This window comes from Barbus barbus (assembly GCF_936440315.1).
Source record: "Barbus barbus genome assembly, chromosome: 1".
Classification (NCBI taxonomy): Eukaryota; Metazoa; Chordata; class Actinopteri; order Cypriniformes; family Cyprinidae; genus Barbus; species Barbus barbus.
The window spans coordinates 18,545,081-18,569,451 of NC_136729.1; the positions used below are offsets into that span (position 1 = coordinate 18,545,081).

Sequence of the window (24,371 nt, forward strand, 5' to 3'; positions counted from 1 at the left end):
ATGATATGCAGGGTATGCTTGACGTGCATATGGGCCTGTGCAGATTGGGGGACCACCGAGGGGGACCTTGTAATTAAAACGAACGTATTCTTAATTCTTGGCCACAATAAATATGCATTAGAACTTTTGCTTTGGAACAAGTAATAGATTAATCAAACCAAAGATTGCCCATTTAATAAAACCAAAAAGGATTATACCTCACGTAACAAGCTCTAAGAGTCAGCGGCAAATTCCAGAAGGACTGTGGTAGAAATGCATCTTTATCTAAAACTACATGCAAGCACTGCATTGTCATGGTAAAATAAAATAATAGTTCATTAAAAACAAAACAAAAAAAAAACCATTTTAATTCTCTTTTTTCATATTAATTCTCTTTTATTGAAAGATTAATCGAAAGGAGAATTCCTTCCATTGAGACACAAAGCCATAAATTAAATAAGGACATTGTGAATGAATTTGACCCAGAGAATTAAAATAAATGAAATGAATTACAATGCAAGTATTTTTTTCTTTCCACTTTCTTTTTCTCCTTCTTTCTTTCTCTTTCTTTCTTTCTCTCTCTCTCTTTCTTCTTCAAATTATTTATGAAAATAATAACACAATATTGGCAAATTTATATTATATTGTTGGCGCTACTGAGGTAGGTTGTTATGTTATGTTAAGACTATTATGATTGTTCACAAACTGTTTTATTAACAATTTTCGAAACACTAATTGATTGATTTCATGAGACTTTGATTTCATTGATTTATTCGTTTTATTAAATTAAATAGATTTTTTTAACATGTCTTTTGATATTCATTCATGTTTATTTTGTGCTGTAGAAAAGAGGAAAAGATGATTGATTCACATATGCCGCTTGAACTGAGGCAAATACAGTGATCTCACACCACATTAAAGAGCAGAAAACACATTTATTGTTTGTATTTCGTAATAAAATTGAAAGATTTAAATGCTAAGATTTGTGTTATATTAACTGTAAACACGCTACAAAACATGCTGCAAACACGCTGGCACGCTACAAATAGGCTGATGAACATTAAATATTATTTCCAATCATTTATACCATCAATAAAACAGCTTGTGAATATTCATGCAAAGTTATTTACCTCAGAAATGACAACAATAAGGATTGTTGGAGCCCACATAACTATAAAGTTTGGGGTGGCCCATACAAATGTTTTTGCATATGGGCCCTGGGCTGACTTGCTATGCCACTGATTCTGAAGTATGTTTTGACCATACAATGAGTCTATCGATTCCTAAAGAACATCATTGAATGAAAAAATAAAAAAACATTTATTTTATGTTCCACCAAAGAATGCAAGTCATACAGATTTGAAACAACATAAGGGGGAGTAAATTATGACAGAATTTTTAGATTTGAGTGAACTACTGTACACCTTTAATTCTAACTAAATTACTAAACAAGACACCTTAACTAATACCATAAGTGGACATTAGGGAGAAAAATAAGATTATTAAATAATTTAGGATATGTAAATTATTTAGGACCTTTTTAAGAGAAGGTTTTCAAGATATAGATCCATCAGCTCATTTCTTCTCATCTCTGTCCTCCATCATGTTAGATTACCTTGCTGAAGTAGATTTTTCCCTTTTCTACTTTTCAGTTGATTGGGTGTTTTATAGTCAGTGTGCAGTGGAGAGCATATTAAAGTTCTCTGCAGCATTCCTGTCGGAGTTGCGCTGGGTTTTGCTCTGAGAGCCACTCGAGGCAATTTAGAGAGAAACTGAAATGAGTCTTACCCAGTCTACTCCACGAAACAATTGGGCGAGGATAACCCGTGGCAACACACTCCAAGATGGCGGTCTGGTGAACTGTGAGAGTGAGGTTTTCAGGGCCCACTAGGATCATGGGTTCTTTGTAAACAGATGACTGAGAGCCTTCAGGAAGAAAAAGGTAAAGCGAGTCACAGAAAGAAAATGATGTGGAAAGACTCAAGAAAGCAGAGAAGAATTTTTGAGCATACCTGAGACTGTGAGCTGCGCTCCTGCGCTGTGTTGGACTCCTGCACTGTTGTGTGCAACACAGCAGTACATCCCACTGTCCTCAGGGCGAACACCCGTTATCTGCAGCACACCCGTGGGCAACAGAGTAAACCTGCACAGAAAAGGCAGACATAGACATGCCCACAGGTAGAGGGAAACATGTATGTGCCAATAACACTGGGTACATGCCTTTAAAAGTCATTGTGTGTAAGCATGTGCATTTATGGTAATACCTGTCATCAGAGGTATCCACGGGTTGCCCATCTCTTTCCCAGCTGATGACTGGCTCTGGGAGGCCATAGATTTGGCACTGAAATCGCCCAACACCTCCCAGCTCTGCACGCACTGAGCGTGGCTGCACATGAAAATCTGCCATTGCTGAAGACAAAAGAGACAGAGAACGACAGATTACTTTAACCCTTCATACACTTATTAAGGTCACCCACGTAAATGCAATTCAAAATACCACCATTTGAACACTTAAAAAGAACAATATGCACACACCCTCACAGAAAGCACAGTTTACAAAAGTAACGAAGTAGGTTTTATTTGGGCCTTTCAATCTCCCACCATGTCATACTAGAACTTTTCTCTTCCTCAACTTCCCAAAACAAAGTGTTAGAGAACACAAAGTGCTGGTCCAGACAATTAATAATACAAGATCCAAGATCTGATGTGCTCTGATCTATTCACATATTCAGAAGTACAATGTTTATCTGATGCTGCAGTAAGAATGACAACACTGTGAAATATGTGGCAGGTCTTTGAAGATTCCTGTTAAGTGTATGTTCAGGTATACAATATAAATCTTCAATGCCAATTTCATTAAGCTTAATGGACTGCTTTTGGAGAATACACTACTGGTCAAAAATGTGGGGTCAGCAAAATAAATACTTTTATTCAGAAAGGATGCATTAAATTGATCAAAATGTGATAGTTAAGACTTGTACACTGTTACTAAAGATTTCTGTTTCAAATAAAGGCTGTTCTTTTGAAATTTCTATTCAGCAAAGAATCTGATAAATAATAATATTAGGAAATGTTTATTTGCACAAAAGCAAGCATATTAAAGTGATTTCTGATGGATCATGTGCCACTAGAATAATGGCTGTTAAAAATTCAGCTTCGCCATTACAAGACTAAATTATATTTTAAAGTATATTAAATGTATATTAATGTTAATTAAAGTTACTGTTTATTAAGTTAAAGTTACTGTAATAATATTTCACGTTTTACTGTATATTTGATCAAATAAATACATCCTTGGCAAGAATAAGAGACTTCTTCAAAACATTTGAAAAGTCTTACCAAACCGAACGCAATCTTTTTTAATGATAATATACTGTATATATTTAACATTCCATTTTTAAATGAGTATTTAAACATCTTGACTGAACCTCTTAATCTGGCCTGTTTTTACCTCTGTCCACTATATTACAGTTCCATGCGTATAAAAACACTACATCACCCATCAGTGAAAACCAAAAAACACTCCAATGAGCCAACAAAAAATAAATGTACAATGGATATTCTTACACAAATGCATAGAACTCAAATTTACTCAGTTTACGGATTCCATAACTGATCATTTATTCTTTCACAGCTTTGGAGTCTTACTTTCATTGCTCAAAGACATGAAATCAAACAAAAGTGTGCATATGCATCTGTTCATGGTCACTGGTGTACCAGAGAAAGCGTGTGAACATTTGAAAGAGAGCATTCAGGTGGATTGTTATTTCAGCAGACAGATGCTGCTCAATAAAAGTCCATCTATCTTGCAGGAGAAGAAAAGCCAGAAGCAACCAGTTACAGTATGACCACCAGGATTTGGACCCTTCCAGATCCGTATAAGGCAGTGATTTTCCAAAGCCTCTCATTGGGCTGCGGCTCACACAGCCTGTCCCGCAGGAGCTCATACTGAGAGAGGGCTGGAGATGAGGGGAGGAGCTGGAAACACAAACACAATTAGTGCGAGGTCCGTCTCTCCCGCAGCCAGCCACCGTCCTCAAGACAAGTGCTCTTATTTAAATGTTGGTCGTAATTAACTTGAACCAAGCGGGACCGTTTGGAACACTCTTAGCATAACAAGAGGGCCGGGCCCCTCCTGCGTCCTCTCTCACTTACCCCTCTGTGTTCTTTTTGTGTCCTACTGATATACTTGTTCCAGCTAACCTAGCATCATCGAGCTCAGAAGGATCTCCGGGTGGTGTTTGGCGGCTTAATCTCACACAGTGGTGCTTCTGTAACTGGTCGTTTTGTTTCGTGAGAGTCAAAGAAGGCAGGCAGAAGCAAGAGGGAAAAAAACGCATTCTCAGAGAAGGACGGGAAAAGGGCTCCCAGAAAGGCATCTTTTCAAGGCTTTCACACATATCTCATTGATTGCCTCTGCAGGAGATGTGAGACACAGAAAGGAAGGCATAAATCGAATGAATCTCTCTCTGTCTGTCTCCACTATTTCTATTTTTCTGCTTTACAACTCGACTGTGATTTCAATCAACTTTCCCACAAATGTTTCTAAAACATTTCATTTATTATTTACTGCGTTTATAACATCTCTCTCTTTTTTTTTTTTACATCACGTCTAGGTCAATGCCATTCTTTTTAGTGGGGAAATTGCGTGCATCACAAAAAGACATAATATTTAATGTAATTCGTCTTTTTCACAACCCTACTGAAATACCAAGTCAATATAAGATCAAACTTGTATTTTAAACGTGCTTTATTGCTGGTCCAAGATGGTCTACCAAACCTAAACAGTTTCACCAAGTTTGTGTATTATCTGAGTCAGGCCCAGCCAGCTGGTAGGGTACTTGTTTAACCATCTAAAGAGCTTGGACCACCGAAACCAAGTAAAAGCAACTACCATGCAACATTAAAGGATTAGTTCACTTTAAAAAAAACTTTTGCTGATAATTTACTCACCCCCATGTCATCCAAGATGTCCATGTCTTTCTTTCTTCAGTCGAAAAGAAATTAAGGTTTTTGATGAAAACATTTCTCCATAAAATGAACTTCAATGGGACCCAAACGGTTCAAGGTCCAAATGACAGTTTCAGTGCAGATTCAAAGGGCTTTAAACGATACCAGACGATGAATAAGGGTGTTATCTAGCGAAACGATCGGTCATTTCAAAAATAAATAAAGTTTAAGTTTTATAAGCACAAATGCTTGCCTTGCTCTGTTCTGTGATGCACGTTCATGACGTCACGTAATACGCAATTACGTGGAAAAGGTCACGGTTGACTTAGGCGGAAGTACCAAGTCAGTAGGCTTTTTAATATTAAAACACCCAGGATACGCACACGAAATGGGCATTTTAAACGATAAACTGACACAAAGACATTTGAATATGTGTATATCCTTCCGCACATTTGTAAACACTGACTTCCGCCTAAGTCAACCGTGACCTTTTCAACGTCATTGCGTATTACGTGACGTCGCGAACGTGCATCACAGAACAGAGCAAGGCGAGCACTTGTGCTTATAAAACTTAAACTTTATTTATTTTTGAAATGACCGATCGTTTCGCTAGATAACACCCTTATTCATCGTCTGGTATCGTTTAAAGCCCTTTGAAGCTGCACTGAAACTGTCATTTGGACCTTGAACCATTTGGGTCCCAATGAAGTCCATTATATGGAGAAATGTTTCCATCAAAAACCTTAATTTCTTTTCGACCGAAGAAAGAAAGACATGGACATCTTGGATGACATGGGGGTGAATAAATTATCAGCAAAAGTTTTTTTAAAAGTGAACTAATCCTTTAAAATCATGTCAAAACAGAAGTAGCAAGCAACAGATCTTTTCTTCAATACTGTGATGTACACAAGAGTAAAATGGATTTTCAAAAAAGAAAAAAGTAGATTGGCACTGTTCTATGGATGTCCATTTACTGGTTTTTGATTGGATGGAAACAGATCCAGCATTTGTCACCAAAGACTGGAAGATTGAGATATAGACAGGTAAAAACTAGTGAACAAAATTATTAACATGCATTTGTGCATTTGTGTGTTAAAAATTATGTTCTTGCCTTAAGCCCCGTTCACACCGAGAACGATACCTATAAAGAACTGTATTAGCGCCCACACCAGCGGATGGTATCATCTGTTTCTTCGAAGCGCATGCTAATTCTCAAGCTCATTATAGCAGGATTGATTCTGATTGGCTGTCAATGTTTTTTTCGTTCATCAGCTGGAAAAAAAAACGTTCTGAAAGTGATTCCAATGATATCGTTTCTCTGTGCCTTTATCGTTATAGCTGTGGTATGCACTCTGCAATTCATTAAAGGTGCCATAGAATGCATTGATACAATATTTTAAATTGTTCTCTGATATCTACATAGAAGGTATGTGGCTCAGGTAATGTAAAAAAAAATAAAAAATCAGCTCAAAAGCGCTCGTAAATGTCAAAATGTTTGAAATAGCCAATCAAAGTGTAGAAGGCGGGATTTACTGTTTAAAAACGCTGAGCTGCGCGTGACTTAAATGCGAGCTGAGGTAAGATGTAAGCAGCTAAACATGACGAGAAGAGACAATTCAGCAATATTTGCCAACCAATTAAAAAAAAAAAGTTAAACGACAGACATTAATTTTCAGGAAAGCAAACTACTACTGGTACCACGACTGAGGTGCCCTTGAGCAAGGCACCTAACCCCCAACTGCTCCCCGGGCGCCACAGCATAAATGGCTGCCCACTGCTCCGGGTGTGTGTTCACTGCTGTGTGTGTGCACTTTGGATGTACTTAGCAGTATGTATGTCATGTCACGTCACGTCATATCTCTATATAGGCGTTCTTCCATGATTTCACGTCTAAATTTTAAAAAAAATCTATAAAAATTATTCTCAATCATTCTGAAGACTTTTGCTTTCGAGTGCTGTGCATAGGAAAGTGATTTATATGATAGGCCTAAAAAATATTATTTGCTTATTATTTCACATGCATTATTTTATAAAAGTTTGAAATAAAAAAGGCTTTTATTTATTTGAAAGAAGATTGAATTTATTTGATCAAAAATACAGTAAAAACAAGAATATTATGAAATATTACACTTAAAATAGTGGTTTTCTATTTAGGATATTTTAAAATGTACTTTATTTCTGTATTCAGTGTCCCTTCAGAAATCATTTTAATGCTGCTTAATTCTTATCAGTTATTATTTGTGATCAATTATTAATAATGTTTTTTATTAGTAGTATAATGGTTCTCAGTTGAAGAACAGCATTTATGTGAAATATGTACTTCGTAATAAGAGTAAATATTTATACTATAAATCTTTACTGTCACTTAAATCAATTTAATGCAATCTTGTTGAAGAAAAATACTAATTTATATTTTTTAATCTTACCCAAGGCTGAATGGTACCACATTTTCCACAAAAATATGAAGTAGCATGACAGTTTTCAACATTCATAATAATCAGAAATGTTTCTTGAGCAGCAAATCAGCTTATTAGACTAATTTCTGAAGGATCATGTGACACTGAATAAATTATATTTTACTATATATATTCGCATAGAAGACATTTTAAATTGTAACATTATGAATTTAACAGTACTGTTCACTGTATTTTTCATCAAAATAATTAGTATACTCTTTTCCACAATTGGAGCTCTATTCCTTAAAATGATAGATGTCAAGCTCCTGCAAAAGGACAAATTGGCCTACTGTATATGACCAATAGAAAGGTACTATAAAAACAGTCCACATTCTGCACTATTCAAGTCTTCTAGACCAGTGGTTTAGAGCTGCCACTAACGACTATTTGTATTTCGTTTAATCTATCGACTAATTTATCGATTAATCTAAACGATTTATTTCCCACACAAAAAAAACACAATTTTTCTTACGAATATTTTTTTAAACCAAATGAAATCCAATTTTTTAAAGCAAAAGTAAAGTGCAACATAGAGTGCAAGAAGCAAGCGTCCATCTCATAGTCCAAATCACAGAAATCAAAGTTCAGTATTATAATGTGAGAATGACAACATTTCCACGTGCAGTATTTATGAAAAAAAAGAATGAAGAGAAAAAAAAAATGAATTGGAGGTGCTTTTGATTATTAAAATGTAATGGAACCATTAAATAATCCAGAAAATAATGGAAAACAGAATTTGGTACAGATAAAACTGTAAAACTCAATTAATTAGACAGGCTTTTTGATTAATACAATTTTATTTAACCATTAAAACAGAGTATAGAAAATGAAAATGGAAAAAACTGAATTTGGAAATAAAACGGATTTCATAGGGCCCTATAATTATAATACATTTTTTTTCGTGGTAATACAAATATATGTAAGTGAACAATAGCTTTTAAAAGGACTTAAAATACATGTATGATAGCAGTGATGCAATAATAATTAGTTCAAATAAAGTATCAAAAGCAAGAAATCATATGTTTTTTTTTTAACAAAAACAATGGTATTCTAAACATTAGAGCTAATGTAGATTACGCATCACAACAAAGGCCTGCAGGGGGCGCCAACGGTCTGATGATTATTTTTACACATTACTGTTTAATATTGACCAAGCACCATTAATTCAAACGTCCACTTAATCTTTAATATTTGTCCATTTATTTAGGACAGAAATGTTATAGCCACTGTAATTACATGGATATGTGGACATCAAACCGTGTAAACTCTGAGTGAGGGTTTGAGCTTTTATTTTGAAATCACTATGTATTCTCCTGTGTTTGTGTAGATTTATAAATGATTTACCTTACTAACCTGATGAAATGGCGCGCGCTGCGTTCCCAGATGAACGTTATAATAAACACAAACTCACAACAACAAGCAGAGATGAGTTTGAGATGCTCCACATGTAAATGATAACAGTTTCTGTGGAACTACTGTGAACGGAGCCGCTGTGAGACGCACGAACTTAACCTACACACGGAAATAATTAAAGAGCATATACTGTGTGAACTGCATCGCATATAATTATTTAATTAAATCATAGCGTTTGTGAATTCACAATTATGCTTAAGTATGATTTTTAAATGGGTTTAATATATCATGCAGCCTTGGAAAATAGTATAATAATGTGTTTTGTGGATTCTCGCCCTTGAAATGCGCCACTTCTGGTATCATCAAAATTAAAGGAAATAAACATTTTAAATATATCAGTCTGTGTGTAATGAATGAATCTAATATACTTTTTGAATGGTATTACTGAAATAAATCAACTTTTTCATGATATTCTAATTTTATGACCAGTAGGTATTTAACTTTAGTGATATTAAACTGTTCCTCGTAAAAATTCTTTAAAAAAAATAATTTACTATTTGCCATATACACCAGGAAATACAAATTATAATGTAAATAAATATGCCAGTCATTTATGGTGTGGTGCAGTGTGTTGAGGACCGGGTTTGATGGGCCACTCTGTGTTAAAAATTCCAGGGCCACTTTTTGGCCCCTGTCCGCCCCTGGTGGTAAGTGAAATCTTATGTACTGTAATGCAACAGGCTACCGCTAGCGAGAAGTTAACCATGTTCCTTTAGTGGCTCGCGTTATTTTATTAGAACGCGTTATTTGCTTTCCGTGCCTTTCTGAATACAGACACCAACCCATCCCTGCACTTCACATCCCCTGCACAGCCTGGAACATAACATTTATTTCCATGATCTACCATTTTCGCTGTTGTCCTCGCTTGTTTCTTCACAATACCTGCAGAACTTCTGATCATTGGCAAACACAGGTATAAGACCATCTATCATATTCTTCTGTGCAAAATAGCATTAAAAATGCAATTAATTTGCAATTTTTTTGTTTCAACCACAGATGGCGATAGACAGGCCAAACTGGCACAAAGAGGGTTTTTTCCAGTGTATGTCTTGTTAGGTTTGTCTCTTCCTAGGAATCAAACCAATGGCCTTACGCCACCGCTCTTTCAGGTACAGAAACACTGCAGAACAAATTCCCCTGCTAAAAGCACAAATTCCTGAAGGCAAGTTCTGAGCATTCATTTCTGTTTTGTATTTGAGGCATCAGAGTGGGTTGTTTCTACAGTGAAGAATGTTTCCTCCGTTATGTTTTATCAGGTCTTCTGCTTTGAGCTTCTAGCTTCTCATTAGCAAGCACCCCTGCGTTGCTTCAGACCCAGCACCCTTCCTCACTCTGGCACCGGCACATCACTCAATTTCACATGTAAACACAAACAGTCAGGGCTGAGAGTGTAGCGGCTGAACCAGTGGGGGTACTGGAGCATATTGTATCTCTCCGTGAACTCCTCCTCCCTCCCCGTCCTTCTGTTCTCCTGCACAGTCTCTCTCTCTCCTTGTTTTCATCTCTTTGTCTATTGGTAGTGTTTCAGCATCACTGCTTCTGGGCTGTGCCCTAATGAGAAAAGTGCCATTTCCTGACATGCTCCGACCTCTCTTCTTCACGGATTCACAGCGAGCAGCAAGCCGATTAAATTTTAAACAAACATTCCTCACAGCCTCAACCATCAAGGCATTCTGGTGCTAGAAGAAAGCAAATAAAGTATTAAATTCTCAGATTTGTTTTATTGTTGTGCATAAATGTGTTATCTATTTACTTGATACCTGACTGCTCTTCTTATATTTTTAATGTAAATTACGTCAAAAACTGTAAAGTATTACTGGAAGTTCAGTCACACACACACCTGTATACAGTACATCTGATAAAGAGAATACAATATGATTGTTGGACCCCCTGCGATGCTCTGTCCTTTACCACTGAGTTCCGCAGAGGGTCCAGCTGTAGCCATGGAGCGTCTGCCATTAAAACACAAGCACTCTGAGCACCAGGGCTTGGTTTCTAATCAACAAAGCCCTGTCTAGATCAGGTTACTACCGCAATTATATACTCTTGAGACAATTAGCAGAATAACCATCACTACTGGTGACCTGAAAAATTGCAGGGTCAAAGTTAATTATCTGAAATTCACTCGATTGTGAAAAGTGGTTGCTCTAAACAAGAATGGACCAAGGGGTCAAAATTTGTCTGTTAGCCTGACAGAACACATTTTTCTGCCAAACAACAAACAAAAAATATAAAACTAACAAAATAAATGTACATAAATTATTAAAATGAAAATAAAGAGTTTAATTATAATCACATTTAATTTGTTTATTCAAATGTATTTAAATAAGTTTATAAACTTCTGGTATATAAAAATATAGAGTCCATAAAAATATAGAGGAGGGACTCTGGCAGTTGCAAATGCAGTTAACAGGAAAATAAGAAATTGAAGTCGTCTATATTTTTTATAAGTCTATAAAACCATATTTTTCCCTGTCAACTGCTTTTGACATCACAGTAGGATAGTAGTTTGTAACAGCGTGCCATTAGCCAATCGCTTTTTTTTTATAATGTCACCTCCTTGGAATGGAGCAGCAGGCAGGATGTGTGACAGGTGGTTGAGGAGGACTTGATGACATCAGCCAAAAAGGAAAATTAAGGAAAATTAGCAAATTATTATATTGTCATTATGGAGAGCCTACGAATAACATGCACTGAAGAATCCTTCAAAATAAGAGCAAACTGTGTAAAAGAAGGAATTCCAGAAAAGCGAAAAAATGCAGTGTCAGTGCCAAGCCCAACCGATGTGTTTGTCGAAACCACACCCACCCACACATAGAACCCCTTAAGGCCCCCTGCCCTCTGCCCTCGTACATAAAAATTGGAACTGGTAGAGGCCCACCTCTCCTGCCACACACAGATATGTTTATTCAGGAAAACACACAAACATAAACAGACTTGAGCTTATTTTAGCATAAGATGAATCTCTCCACAGAGCACATGTAAATGCACCGGTGAAGAATGTACATTTAAACACACACAATGTGCCAGTATGAATCTCAATAAACAAACAAAAACACCCAAGCTAAGAGGGTGTAGCAGTAGCAGTTTGGATTCAGCAGTCCCAGCAGAGCCTTTTTATACCCCTCTCCATTATAACCCACTCCACACACACACACACACACACACATTATTACAGCTTGCTTCTTCCCAGCGCGCCACACAGTGTAAATTAACCAGATCTAATTATGGGGGGAGAGGAGGGAGAAATTGAGAGCGTGAGTGTGTGTGCGTGAGAAAAACAGAGATTAATTGAAAGGGCTAAGAGGAATATGAAAGAGAAAGAGAGAGCGAGATCTTTCCCTCCATCCATACATTAAGAGCCTAACTGGTTGGAACACGCTGCTTTTATGCAGTTGGTTTCACCATGACAATCAAAATCAAGACTCTGACCAGAGCCACAAGTGCATGCACTGTACATACTGGTCACTTCAAGGAAGTCATGTTCTTGTGATCCTGGATGGTCAATTCATTTAAAATTTAAACCCCTTAATCTATAATGATGACGTCTCTCATTATAACATATACAAAGTCTGGGGTCAGTGTGTTTTTTTTAAAGAAATTTCTACTATATTCATTGCAAGAATGCAATAAATTGATCAGTAAATAATTTTACAAAAATAATTCTACTTCAAATAAATGCTGTTCTTTTGAGCTTCGTATTCATTAAAGAACCCTAAAAATGCAAAGTTTCCACATAAATATTAAGCACAACTGTTTTATATTGTTAACATAATCAAACATAACATCGATAACAATAAGAAATGTTTCTTAAGCACCAAATTAGCATACGTGAATGATTTCTGAAGGATCATGTGACACTGAAGACTGAAGTAATGATGCTGAAAATTCAGCTTTATCATCACAGAAGTAAACAGTTATTGTACTAATATTTCACAATATTATTATTATTATTTCATTATTATATTATATTCAAAATTATATTAATAATATTATATTATGTTCATATTTCAAAAGTTTTTACTGTATGTTTGATTAAATTAATGCAGCCTTGGTGAGCACAAAATACTTTTTTCAATATATATAGATGTCATATAGAAAGCAATGCTCTGCACCTTTCAGACAAGGTACTCAATTCAAGTGCTCTGCATGTCAGAGTGAGCAGGTTATAGTCAAATGTAATAACACTGGAGAAGGCAATGGAGGAAAAGAGGCACTAAGAGAAGACTGATGTGAATTCTAAGGCAGAACTAGATTCATGTGTCAAACACACACACACACACACACACACCCCTGTCATTTCACTTCAGAAGGCACCAATTCATACAATGGGGTTTTGGAGCATCAGCATTTGGGCAGCCATTCACTTGCATTATACAGAATATTGACACAGAGAAGGATAATCAGAATTTTTTATTTTTTTAAGTTTTTTTGCTCAAAGCAAATCATTGAAATCAGAATTCAAACTGCTACACAAACTTAAATGTAAACGCACACACATTAGGGCTGGGTGGTATATCAAGTTTGTACGATATATTCTTTATAAGCGATACGATATGAGGCAATACCGTTTATATCGATATACTGTACAGTAGTTTAAAAACGAGCGCATCTGAAAATACAGTGGAGGACACAGACTGAGCTACCGTGGAGAAAGTGCATAATACAATTTGTTCTAAACACGTGACAAACTTTATATGAAAAGGGCTTTAAAAAAAAACTCGTAAGATATAGAAGCCTATAGTTTAGTTTCAGTTTAAAACGGCTCTGACAGAAAGGCTGCTTTTGCTGCTGACAGAGACTCGCGCTGTTTAATGTGTTTGAGATGTGCTGTTTTCCTAAATGCATAACTTACATTTCACAGGTATATTCTCCATCTGTAAATGTTAGAAAGCCATGGAAATATTTCCATTTTGCTATTAGAAGTGCATGAGCCTTCTGCTTTGAGATTCTCTGCTAAACTTCACAATAATTCTGACGTAAATATAAATTTTGCTTAAATATTTGTAGTTGGACAATAAATGTGTCATATGTTGATTTTAAACCTACAAGTAAGTTTATTTGTATGATAGCACTAACTGTAAAGTGACTGTAATGGGGTAATCAAACCAGCCTTTTTACTCAATTAGTCTGTGCTTTTTTTATTATTTTCATTTTTAGTTTAGTAAATTTAACTTCTGCTTTAAAAGCATTATTTTTGTTTTTAGATTGCAATGTTACAATGTTAGAATGCAATTTTAACCCTTTTTTAACATAATATATGGTTGCTTTCACTTTTTGTTTATTTGTTTAATCCAAATACAAAAGCGTAGAAAATATCGAGATATATACCGTATACCGCAAATCAGCCAAAAAATACAGAGATATGAATTTTTGCTCATATCGCCCAACCCTTACACACATACTCACGTTGAGGTGTCTGTTGTACACACACAGGGCTCCTGTAAATTAGGCTGCCACCGTTGAAAAGCTCTGTTCAATTTTTCCTCTATTTAACGTTATAATGAGCACTAATCGCCAGTTTTCTTTGGAAGTGCACACTGGTGTGCGTGTGCTAATGTGTGAGTAATTTACAAAAAAAATAAAAATAAATAAAATAAAAAAACCACACAGTTACCATGTGAAGAATTTGGATCTTTGAAACACTGTCTAAATGTTGAGCATATTTGTCTTGTTAGAACAAAGTCCCCAAACTCATTAACACATCATTGTACTGCCTAGTCTTCAAAAAGGAGCTGTGGGGGCTTATTTTCCTTCCCTTTGAGCCTGAAACATATTGTAAACCAATCGACACATACATATCTGGACAAAAAAGGTCTACTAGGGCAACTAATGGACAAATACAAAGGACTCTGGGTAAAATGTGCAGTGAGAGGGCTGATGGGAAAGCCAATCTGCTGTCCACCTCTGCTCTCTCTAGTCTGGAAGACAAGAGATTTACTTTCTCCATCTCCTGGACCTGAATTTCTCTCTCTCTCTCCATTTAGACATGCTGCTTTGTTCACAAACAACCCCATTAAAACAGCAGATGCTGAAAATTAAGACATTATTTAAATGACTGTTGCAGTGAGAATAAGGGGTGGAGGGAGAAGGAGAGAAAAATAAGAGAGATGTACAGGCAGATAAAAAGAGGAGGGGTTACGAAATTAATTAGCTGGGTTTTCTTCTGCTCTGCTGTGGCAGTCTTTGTTGATATTTTGTGTGTCATTTCTTTTAGCTTATTTTAGGAATGTTCATTAGTGTCTGCTGGACGCGGTGTGTGTGTGTGTGTGAATGAGCGAGAGAGTGAGTTTGGGGAAGCTCTTTTGTTTGTTTTAATGATTGAGTAAGCCAAGATCTTCATGCTCATTACAGCACTTCAAACACTGTTACTCATAATCAAGAGAAGAAAAAAAATCCAATAATAAACTGCCCAGGGAATGCGCTGCCCTACAGAGGACCGTCCAGTACTCCCTGTCTCCCCGTCTCTGTTCCCATGCTCTTGGCTCTCAGAGTTTAAATGGGTTGGACTGAAACTAGGCCAGTTTCTCAATTAACATCTCATTAGCATTACATCACCCTAGCTTTCACTCTCCATCCTACGGCCCTCTCTTTCACAACAGCAAATGTTTATCATGCTCAGGCAACATTTCTGACAGTAAATCTTTCAGTTATTGTTTCTGAAACGTTTGAACTCTGAGGCTGAGCAGTGTGGGTGTGTAATTAGAGAACATGAAGTGGTCAGATGTAGGCTAATCATAACATTCCTTTGGTAAACATTACATTCAATCATGTTATAGCTGTATCTGCTGCACAGGTCACACACACTCATGTCTGACATAGAAACACACTGATTAATCTGTCTATATTGCATTGAATTGACCAATAATGATGCCTGTGCTTGGCCGGATAACAGAAGTGGAAACACTGTGTGTGCCATTTAATATAATTAAATTGATAAATAAATAAATAAATGATGGAACAGTGCATGCCGAGCTATGCCGAGAATATGTGACGATTCAGTTGAGATGTTAAATGAATCGTGATTCATTTGGGGTGGATGTTTATATGAATGTGTCTCTCAGGGGAATTTATTGTATTTAGAAAAGTTCGGATGGTATTTTGTACAATGCATATTAAAGTACATTTACATTTATGCATTTAGCAGACGCTTTTATCCAAAGCGACTTACAATTCAAGTTACAGTAACTTTCTACATTTTATCAGCTCTTGCTTTCCCTGGGAATCGAACCCATGATCTTGGCGTTGCTAGTGCCATGCTCTACTATTTGAGCTACAGGAAAGTAGCGTTTATAAGCACAGCGCCACTTACCATCAGGGAGTGAATTTGCGTTCAACCAGTTTGCTTATGTAGCACAATTTCACAAAGCTAAATTCTGTTTTTGTTTCAAATTCATTTTTCTGTACAAGGATATTTCTTTTATTTGTATTATTTATTTATTTATTTGGGATTTGTTTTAAAATTTCTATTTATTTTTTATTTGACAAAAGATATTTAAATTTCACAAAGACATTTTGTCTGAGAAACAACTAAAGGACAGCTTTTCTTTTATAATTTTTCTTAAATCTCATTTTGTAAAAATGTGTTAACAAAAAAAAACGAGAAATTCGTATTGTCAAACCAGTATCGTGAATCCTTTTGCATCATGAGTTGAGTGGATAAACTAATTAATTTACATTTTTAATGTTTAAGTAGTCTCTTATGCTCGCAAAGCCTCCATTTATTTCATCAAAAACATCATAAAACCAGTAATATTGTGAGATATTATATTATAATAGAAAATAGTTATTTTAAAAAGCAATTTACTCATGTGATGGCAAAGCTAAATGTTCAGCAGCAATTACTCCAGTCTTCTCATTGAATTGTGTTACACTTCTATAGTGGTCATTGGCTGATTTACCGCTGAATGGTTAAACAATTAATCATTAAATCAACAATTATTTTGTTCAACCAATGCTATTGGTTAAAAAATATGCTTTTACAATAATAAGAGCTGAATTGATGGGTTTATGTACAGCAAATTACGTATATACATGTGAGGAGTGCTATAACACGAACACAATTGAGTTCTGATAAGAGAGAATGGAAAAAATGAAGCATACTGTGCAGTGTGGACCATTTTGTCTGTAAAGATGATGCAATTCGAGTAACACTGCATTAAATTTCAATAGCAGCGAGATCACACAGCGCGCATGTAGGATGATCACAAAAGACATATGCCAACCATGTTTTTGTCAGCAACAGCAATGTGTCATGTCTGTTGGGTCACTTGCTTGATTTATAACTTGTCAGATAATGGTTAATGGTGAATTAAGAAAAACCCCTGAAAACCCCATATTAGTCAAAACTAAATCGAAAATCACAGTCTTTGTCCATCAGCTTCCTAATCTACAGGAGAAAAAGCCGCCTCTTTTTCATATATATACACACACACACACACAAATGGCTTCGTTGCCTGAGCTCCTTTTCGATTGGTCGATAGGATTGCTATACTTGAAAGAATCTGATGTTGTCGCTCCTGCCCCCTCGCTGCAAGGACCCCTGCGAAATTACCCCCTCATCAGAGACTTTGCACCAGCCTCGCTCCTGATGCTGAGCAGCAATCAGGCCTTTCACGCTCTCGTCAGACAGTAATTTCACATCATCTTCTTCACACCGCTGTACAGATTTAATGGGCTGTCCGCTGCCCAGAGAGAAACGGGGAGAGAAAGAGAGATCAGAGGAGGAGGCAGAAAGAGAAGGAAAACGGGGGAGGGGGGAAGGTGATAAAAAGACGCCCTCCCTCAACGTGCTCAAACACTACACAATCTCCCAAGAGGGGGAGCAATAGCGAGGGAAAGAAAGAAAAGAGAGGGAGAAATGGAGGGGGAATGAGAGGTTGGGGGGGTTAGGAAGCGGAAAAATGGCAGATAAACTAAAGAAGACCTTAACCTGAAAAAAATATCCAAACATTCCCCAAAGGATACGCAATGAGGCGAAGGTTCTGGAAATCTCAAAAGAACACGCTCCAGATTGTCTTCATCGCTACAGTCACCTACACATAATCATAATTGTTACTCTCTCACCTCAGTGGCCAATCACACCTGTAATTCATTCCAATAGCTACAGAAAATCATAACTAATGTGCTTTAAAGTAGCTTTATCAATCATTTGCCTGTTCAAATAATCAACAGGAAATCGTTTCAAGTCCTGAGAGTTGTTGCCCTCGCCCCATATCCCAATTAACAGCATCATCAGCATTCAGAGCAACCGAGCATTTCGTGACTTAAGTGGCTCCTTTCTCACTCCTTCCGAGGTTCATAGAAGAACAGATTACATGCTGTAGCATAATCCTTCAATCAATCCGGTCTACTGTACTGACCAGACAAAACCACGACTGAGAAACTCTTGAGGCCAAAAAGAGCAATGGCTTTGTGTCTTGAGCAGATCGTGAAATATCGAAAATGCAGTGACAGCTCGGAGTGAAATAGTATTTAAATTCAAATAGAACGGTCATTACTTTCTCTCTAGCTCGCTTGTCTTTTCTTTCTTTCTCTGTCCTTTTCACCCTGCTTTGGTTTGTCAGGGCAGAAATGAAAGGGCTGAAACTCGCCGGGGCCAAACAGGCCCAGTTTTGAATAACAAAGTGGACGGACATTTGGCATCACAATTCACTCTAGCAAAGACTCAATTACTTCCCCCTCATTAGCAGCAACTGTTGAGACCTCTTTTTCTCACTCTCTCAGTCTCACACACGGACATACACACTCACAACTTAAATTGGCTGTAATTCAGCTTGTTTTTGGTCTTAAAACAAGGTGCTTCAAATCGGAGTACCGACAAACATGTCGCACTCGCCGAGAGTCGTGTTTTTGGCACATATTTTTAATCCGTAAAAAGCCAGATGGCATTAATATGTGTGTCTGTAACCGAATGGCTCACACAAATCTAAGAGTTTAGTCTTGAACAACCACAAACTAACAACATTCAGCACGATGTGAGTCCTGAGGGTCTTCGGATAGGGCTGTTGGGACAGGTCAAGGCAGAAACGAGAGCCATGCGTCTCTGTCAGCATAAGTGCGGATGGATAGGGGAGGTCAGACTTCTCTCGCTAGTCAGCATGTAGCTGTTTATTCACTAATATACACACTCCTCACCATCTGTCAGCCAAACAATCTGCTGAAACGAGCCAAGAGTTGTGTAATGCTAATGCAAGAAAAAAGTAGTGTATTACAATCTGTCCAAAGATAATCAAGATTCCATACTTGGAGTATTAAAAAGACAAAGCTGTAATTACTTAAGCAATTTACAAAACAGGAAAAATTACTGCGACAGAACTGTATGTTTTGTTCTGCATTCCTTATGTGTTGATATATGTTTATTTACGTGACCTCTGTGGCAATAAAATAATCAGACAGGAATGTTGCAATAATCAAATATGTAGCTTATTGCAGTTCTGCTTTTCTATACTTTGGCAAAACATTCTTGATAGCATGAGAGCTCAATAAAAAAATTCTGGCATTTGTACTAAGCTGCAAAAGGCAATTCGATTCAACGGCAAAGTTATAAAGAATCTGTTTTGTGAAAGCAATAATATTGGAAGGTATTACATTTTTTCTCTATCAAGTTACCTAAATATTTACAATATAAAATAGAAGTAAAGAGTGGATTACGAGAAATTAAGAAAAGTTGACTGATCTGTAGCCTCCATAAAATTATTGCAAGTATGTTTAACTCACAAATGTTGTATAGTGACAGATAAAGGTGGGAGAAACAGAGCCGTAGCGGAGTTGAAGAGGCTGACTATATTCATGAAAGTTTGAACAGCTTCAGTCAGACAATTTATTCTTTGTCTCAGACTCTTCAAAGCCCACATCCATATTCATACTGTACCAGCCAAGGGAACAAACAGTAAACCTTGCAGCGTTATCATACAGTACATGTCATAACCATCAACACTGGATTGTGGGAGGTGTTTTCCAAGAATATCACATTGTATAATTCAAACACATGCTCTTGTTCTTTCAAACGCATTGCTTTCCTTTTAACTCTCTTTAAATATTCTGCAGCTTTTGTTCACCCACCTGCATACTCGAATCTCTTTGTCAGTGATTATTTTCCATACCTGTTCTCTGTCATCAAAATCCGACTGACCAACTCATTTAAAAAACAAAAAAGTTCTCAGTATCTGCCATTGGACAGCTTAGCAGATGCAAAATGCTGCTGCTTGCCTTATTCAGTCTGTATAAATTGCCTGTGCACAGCTCTCTCCTTCAGCTCCCTGTGGCAGAAAGAATCACATTCACAGCACTGTTGCCAGCCCATGATATAACCAACCGTCTGGCTGACCTATCAGCCATGATTCATGCGGCGTGGCTGCTGAGTTCAGCCCTGTCTGGTTGTCTGGCTCTCCACATGAAGAAAACATGTCTAGATCATCTAGATTCAAATACTTCTGCATTCTGGCTCTTTAATTAAGGAAAGACCAACCGAAACCTCACTCACTCACTCAAATGCTTGAATACAACTCTTCTAATGAGTATGTTTTCAATTTTGATCTATCTATCTGTCTAGAGTGTCATACCTGGATTAAAAAAAAAAGAGAGATGGTTCTGTGTGACCAAAAGGAAAAGCAAATACACTCAAATCTTAACTGGAATAAAACAAACAGCCAGCCTTATATTAGAGAAAAAAAAATCTGAAAAGAAAGTGACAGACAGAAACACAAGGGTTTAAGAACAAGAAGTGTGCATGTGTATGCTGAGATCCTGGAAACTCCATTCACTCACATCCACTCAGATTATTGACTACGTTTTCTGGTCTATTTGTTGTGTGTCTGGTTTCACATTTAGGCTCTCTCTTTTTTTTTGTATGATAGGTATATAAAAGACGTATGAGCAATTACAACATTGTGATGATCAACAAAAACTGATTAAATGCATTAAAAGGCTGACTAGAGGTAATTACCTTCTGCAAATGTTGTTACCTAAATTGACCTAAAGGCTGTTAAATGGTCAGATTTCTTTTAAATAACACCTTTATTGGCAAAGCAACACACAAACAAATCCATCTGCTCTAAACATGAAAGAAAACATCCCAGACAGGAACTTCAGAGAAGCATGTGTACATGCATAGCTCCTAAAGCATATGATCGATGTGGCCTAGTTATTCATTAAAAACTAGAATGCAAAGCGGTCTCGAGAGCAGTTGAAGAATTGTGTGTGTGTGTCTTGTTTTTTCGTTTCTTTTCATGGAGACAGCTACATCTCGAGTCTCTGGGTTCCCTTTACACTATTAAACACATCTAGGGACTCACATGTGCACAACACCTATGCATGTTCATAGCCAAACACACACATGCACACTCACACACACCCTCTCCTGCTCTGTCAACTGAACTGACAGCAGTAATGAGTTTCTTCTCCCCTCTTCTCTGCATAAGCCAACTGGCACCCAATCAAAGGAATTTTTCTGGCTGAATTGCGGCCATTAATCACAATCTAGGGCAAGGCAGTGGCATGAGAGTGTATGCGGCAAGCCCAGATACTTTTAACACTGACTCGAAACAGGGAGAATAGAGGAAGTGATGTACCTTACAAATTCAGCCATTGGCTGAAGCTCAACAACAGACGATGTCGGAGTTTGTCACTGTGAGCGCAATTACCGCAAGAGGAAAAGTGTCCCATCAATCATACTCAACAAGACGGATGGACATTCACCAGCTCTTCTGCGTCTCACTAAATGATGACCAAAAAAATAAAAAAAATACAAACAAGCCACACAAACTGGAGTGCAAACACACACACGCATACCGTAAATCACATCCCCCACCTCCTCTATTAACATGAATTTTTTTTATGAAATAACAAATCTGGCATATTAATGAAAAAGATTGAATTTGGAAAAACAATGATGGATGACAGAACAGTGTGGCTTGGAGTGGGACCCTATTGTGTCAAATTCTCTCTCACACACATCGCTTTCTCGTGCCCATCTGGGCTGACAGAACAAGTGATAGAATGGTGTGTGTCAGAGTGAGTGTGTGGGTGTGAGGAAAGTGGAAAGTTAAGGTGGCCGTGGGGACCATCCCACTACGCCCCCCTCTTCATCCTTCTTTCTCCCACATCAGATCTTCCATCATCCTACCATACTAAGACAGCTGGCAGTTGGGTGCCCGTCCCTCGCTCTTTTCCTTTTATATTCCTCTTTTTTTCTCCATCGTGGCCCCCAAACTGCCAGCTGACTACAGTCACTAGGGAAATCACCTCAGGGTTGATGCACAGGTCCCTCTGATGCACAGACCCCGCCCCTATACAGCACATGCTCTAATCCATATGAATTCATGCAAATACACACACACACACACAAACCCAGCATGGAGCTAAGCTGACCCCGGTACTGTCCTGCTCGCTTCTGACAAATCACAAAGCAGTAAGGGCTGAGAACTAGAATTATGATCCCAGACCCACAGCGTTAATGCCTCCGCTCACGGCATCAATCTATGGGCCTTTCCACTGCCACAGACAAAGAATCAATCATCATAACCTACGATCAGTCATGGAAAACAATGAACTGGAAAGACAAAGAATCAGTCAAGCATTATAACACATCATGTATATTAGGAATACAGTATAAAAACTGCTTATGAAAAGAAAATACATAACATTGGTGGATAATTATGATAATTGGTATATTTGACATTTTACAGTAAAACTATTGAAATAAATATAAAATAATATATTTAACTGAAAAAAATGGTATAATGTACAACTTGTTATATTTTGGAAAAACTGCATTTTCCTGATCAGTGCAAGAAGTGATGAGTAATATGGCCTTTTGTCAGCGGTTTAAGATTATATTTTTGTGGTGCCACATTTGGCAACCCCGCCCACTATGAAATTTCATTGGTCCAGAATTTATCAGAACTTCACAAAATAATTTTAAAACAGACAATTGCTTGTTGCAGGAAATGTATCACATTGTGCCCAGGTTAGGATGCTTTGTTAAGCTAAATTTTGTGGGTTGAATAACTGACGGATGGACAGACAGACAAAACGACAGTGTGACAGAACAACAAAAAAAGATGGATAGACATAGACCAACAGACAGATAGACAGACAGACAGACAGACATATATATATATATATATAGACGGATAGATGGATAAATCAAATACAGTCATGGCCAAAAATATCGGCACCCTCTGTAAATATGAACAAAGGCGGCTGTGAAAATTAATCAGCATTGTTAATCCTTTTGATCTTTTTTTTTTTAATTCACAAAAATCTAACCTTTCATTGGATAATAAGAATTTAAAATGGGGGGAAATATCATTATGAAATAAATGTTTTTCTCAAATACACGTTGGACACAATTATTGGCACCCCTAGAAATTCTTATGAGTAAAATATCTCTGAAGTATATTCCCATTCATATTCACAATTTTGAGCACTCCAGGGTGATTATGAACATGAAATTATCCAGCCATGGCTTCCTGTTTCACAGAAATATAAATAGGAAGGAAAACAAAGCCAAAATTCCCTTAATCATCCATCACAATGAGCAAAACCAAAGAATATATTTCTGATGTGCAGCAAAAGATAATTGAGCTTCACAAATTAGTGAAGGGGCTTTAAGAAAAGAGCTAGAGCAGAGAAATCCCCATTTCCACCATCAGAGCAATAATTAAGAATTTCCCATCAACAGAAAATGTTACGAAACTGCCTGGAAGAGGACGTGTGTCTATATCGTCCTAATGCACGGTGAGAAGGAGAGTTTGAGTGGCTAAAGAGTCTCCAAGGACCACAGCTGGAGAATTGCAGAAAATAGTTGAGTCTCGGGGTCAGAAAACCTTAAAAATATATTGTCAAACAGCACCTACATCACCACATGTTGTTTGGGAGGGTTTAAAAAAAAAATTCTCCTAGCTCATCCAAAAACAAAGTCCAGCATATTCAGTTATCAGACACGACTGGAACCTCAAATGGGACTGGCTTCTATGGTCAGATGAAACTAAAAAAAAAAAGAGCTTTTTAGCAGCAAACACTCAAGATGGGTTTGGTGAACACAGGGATAAAAAGTACCCCATGTATACAATGAAATATACTGCTGTATTTTTGATGTTGTGGGCCTATATTTCTGCTGGAGGTCCTGGACATCTTGTTTCGATGCATGGCATCATGGTTTCTATCAAATACCAACAGATAAAAAATCAACAAGTGACTGACTCTGTTAGAAATCTTATAATGGGCCATGTTTGGATCTTCCAACCAGACAATAATCCAAACACAAACCTAAAAAACAACACAAAAATGCGTCACTGATCACAAAACGAAGCTTCTGCTGGCCATTCCAGTCCTCTGACCTGAAGCCTGTAGAAAATGAGTGAGATGAACTGAAGAGAAGAAGCACCATCATGGAGCTGTGAATCTGAAGGATCTGGAGTGATTCTGGATGAAGGAATGGTCTCTGATCTCTTGTCAGGTGTTCTCTAACCTCATCAGGCATTACAGGAGAAAATTTAGAGCTGTTAAACTGGCAAATGGAGGTTTCCAAAAGTATTGAATAAAAGGGTGCCGTTAATTGTGGCCAAT

The 24,371-nt window shown here is 37.2% G+C and overlaps 1 protein-coding gene across 1 annotated transcript in view; it reads right to left on the reverse strand.

The window, feature by feature from the left end:
- LOC306883137 (immunoglobulin superfamily DCC subclass member 3-like) overlaps positions 1 to 24,371 on the reverse strand; it is a gene marked incomplete at both ends in the record, with an annotated part of 76,614 nt that overhangs the window by 23,442 nt on the left and 28,801 nt on the right. The window contains 3 exons of the mRNA XM_079438245.1: positions 1,768 to 1,905; positions 1,992 to 2,122; positions 2,244 to 2,388. Coding sequence (XP_079294371.1) covers positions 1,768 to 1,905; positions 1,992 to 2,122; positions 2,244 to 2,388 — 414 coding nt within the window. The remainder of the gene's footprint in view (positions 1 to 1,767; positions 1,906 to 1,991; positions 2,123 to 2,243; positions 2,389 to 24,371) is intronic.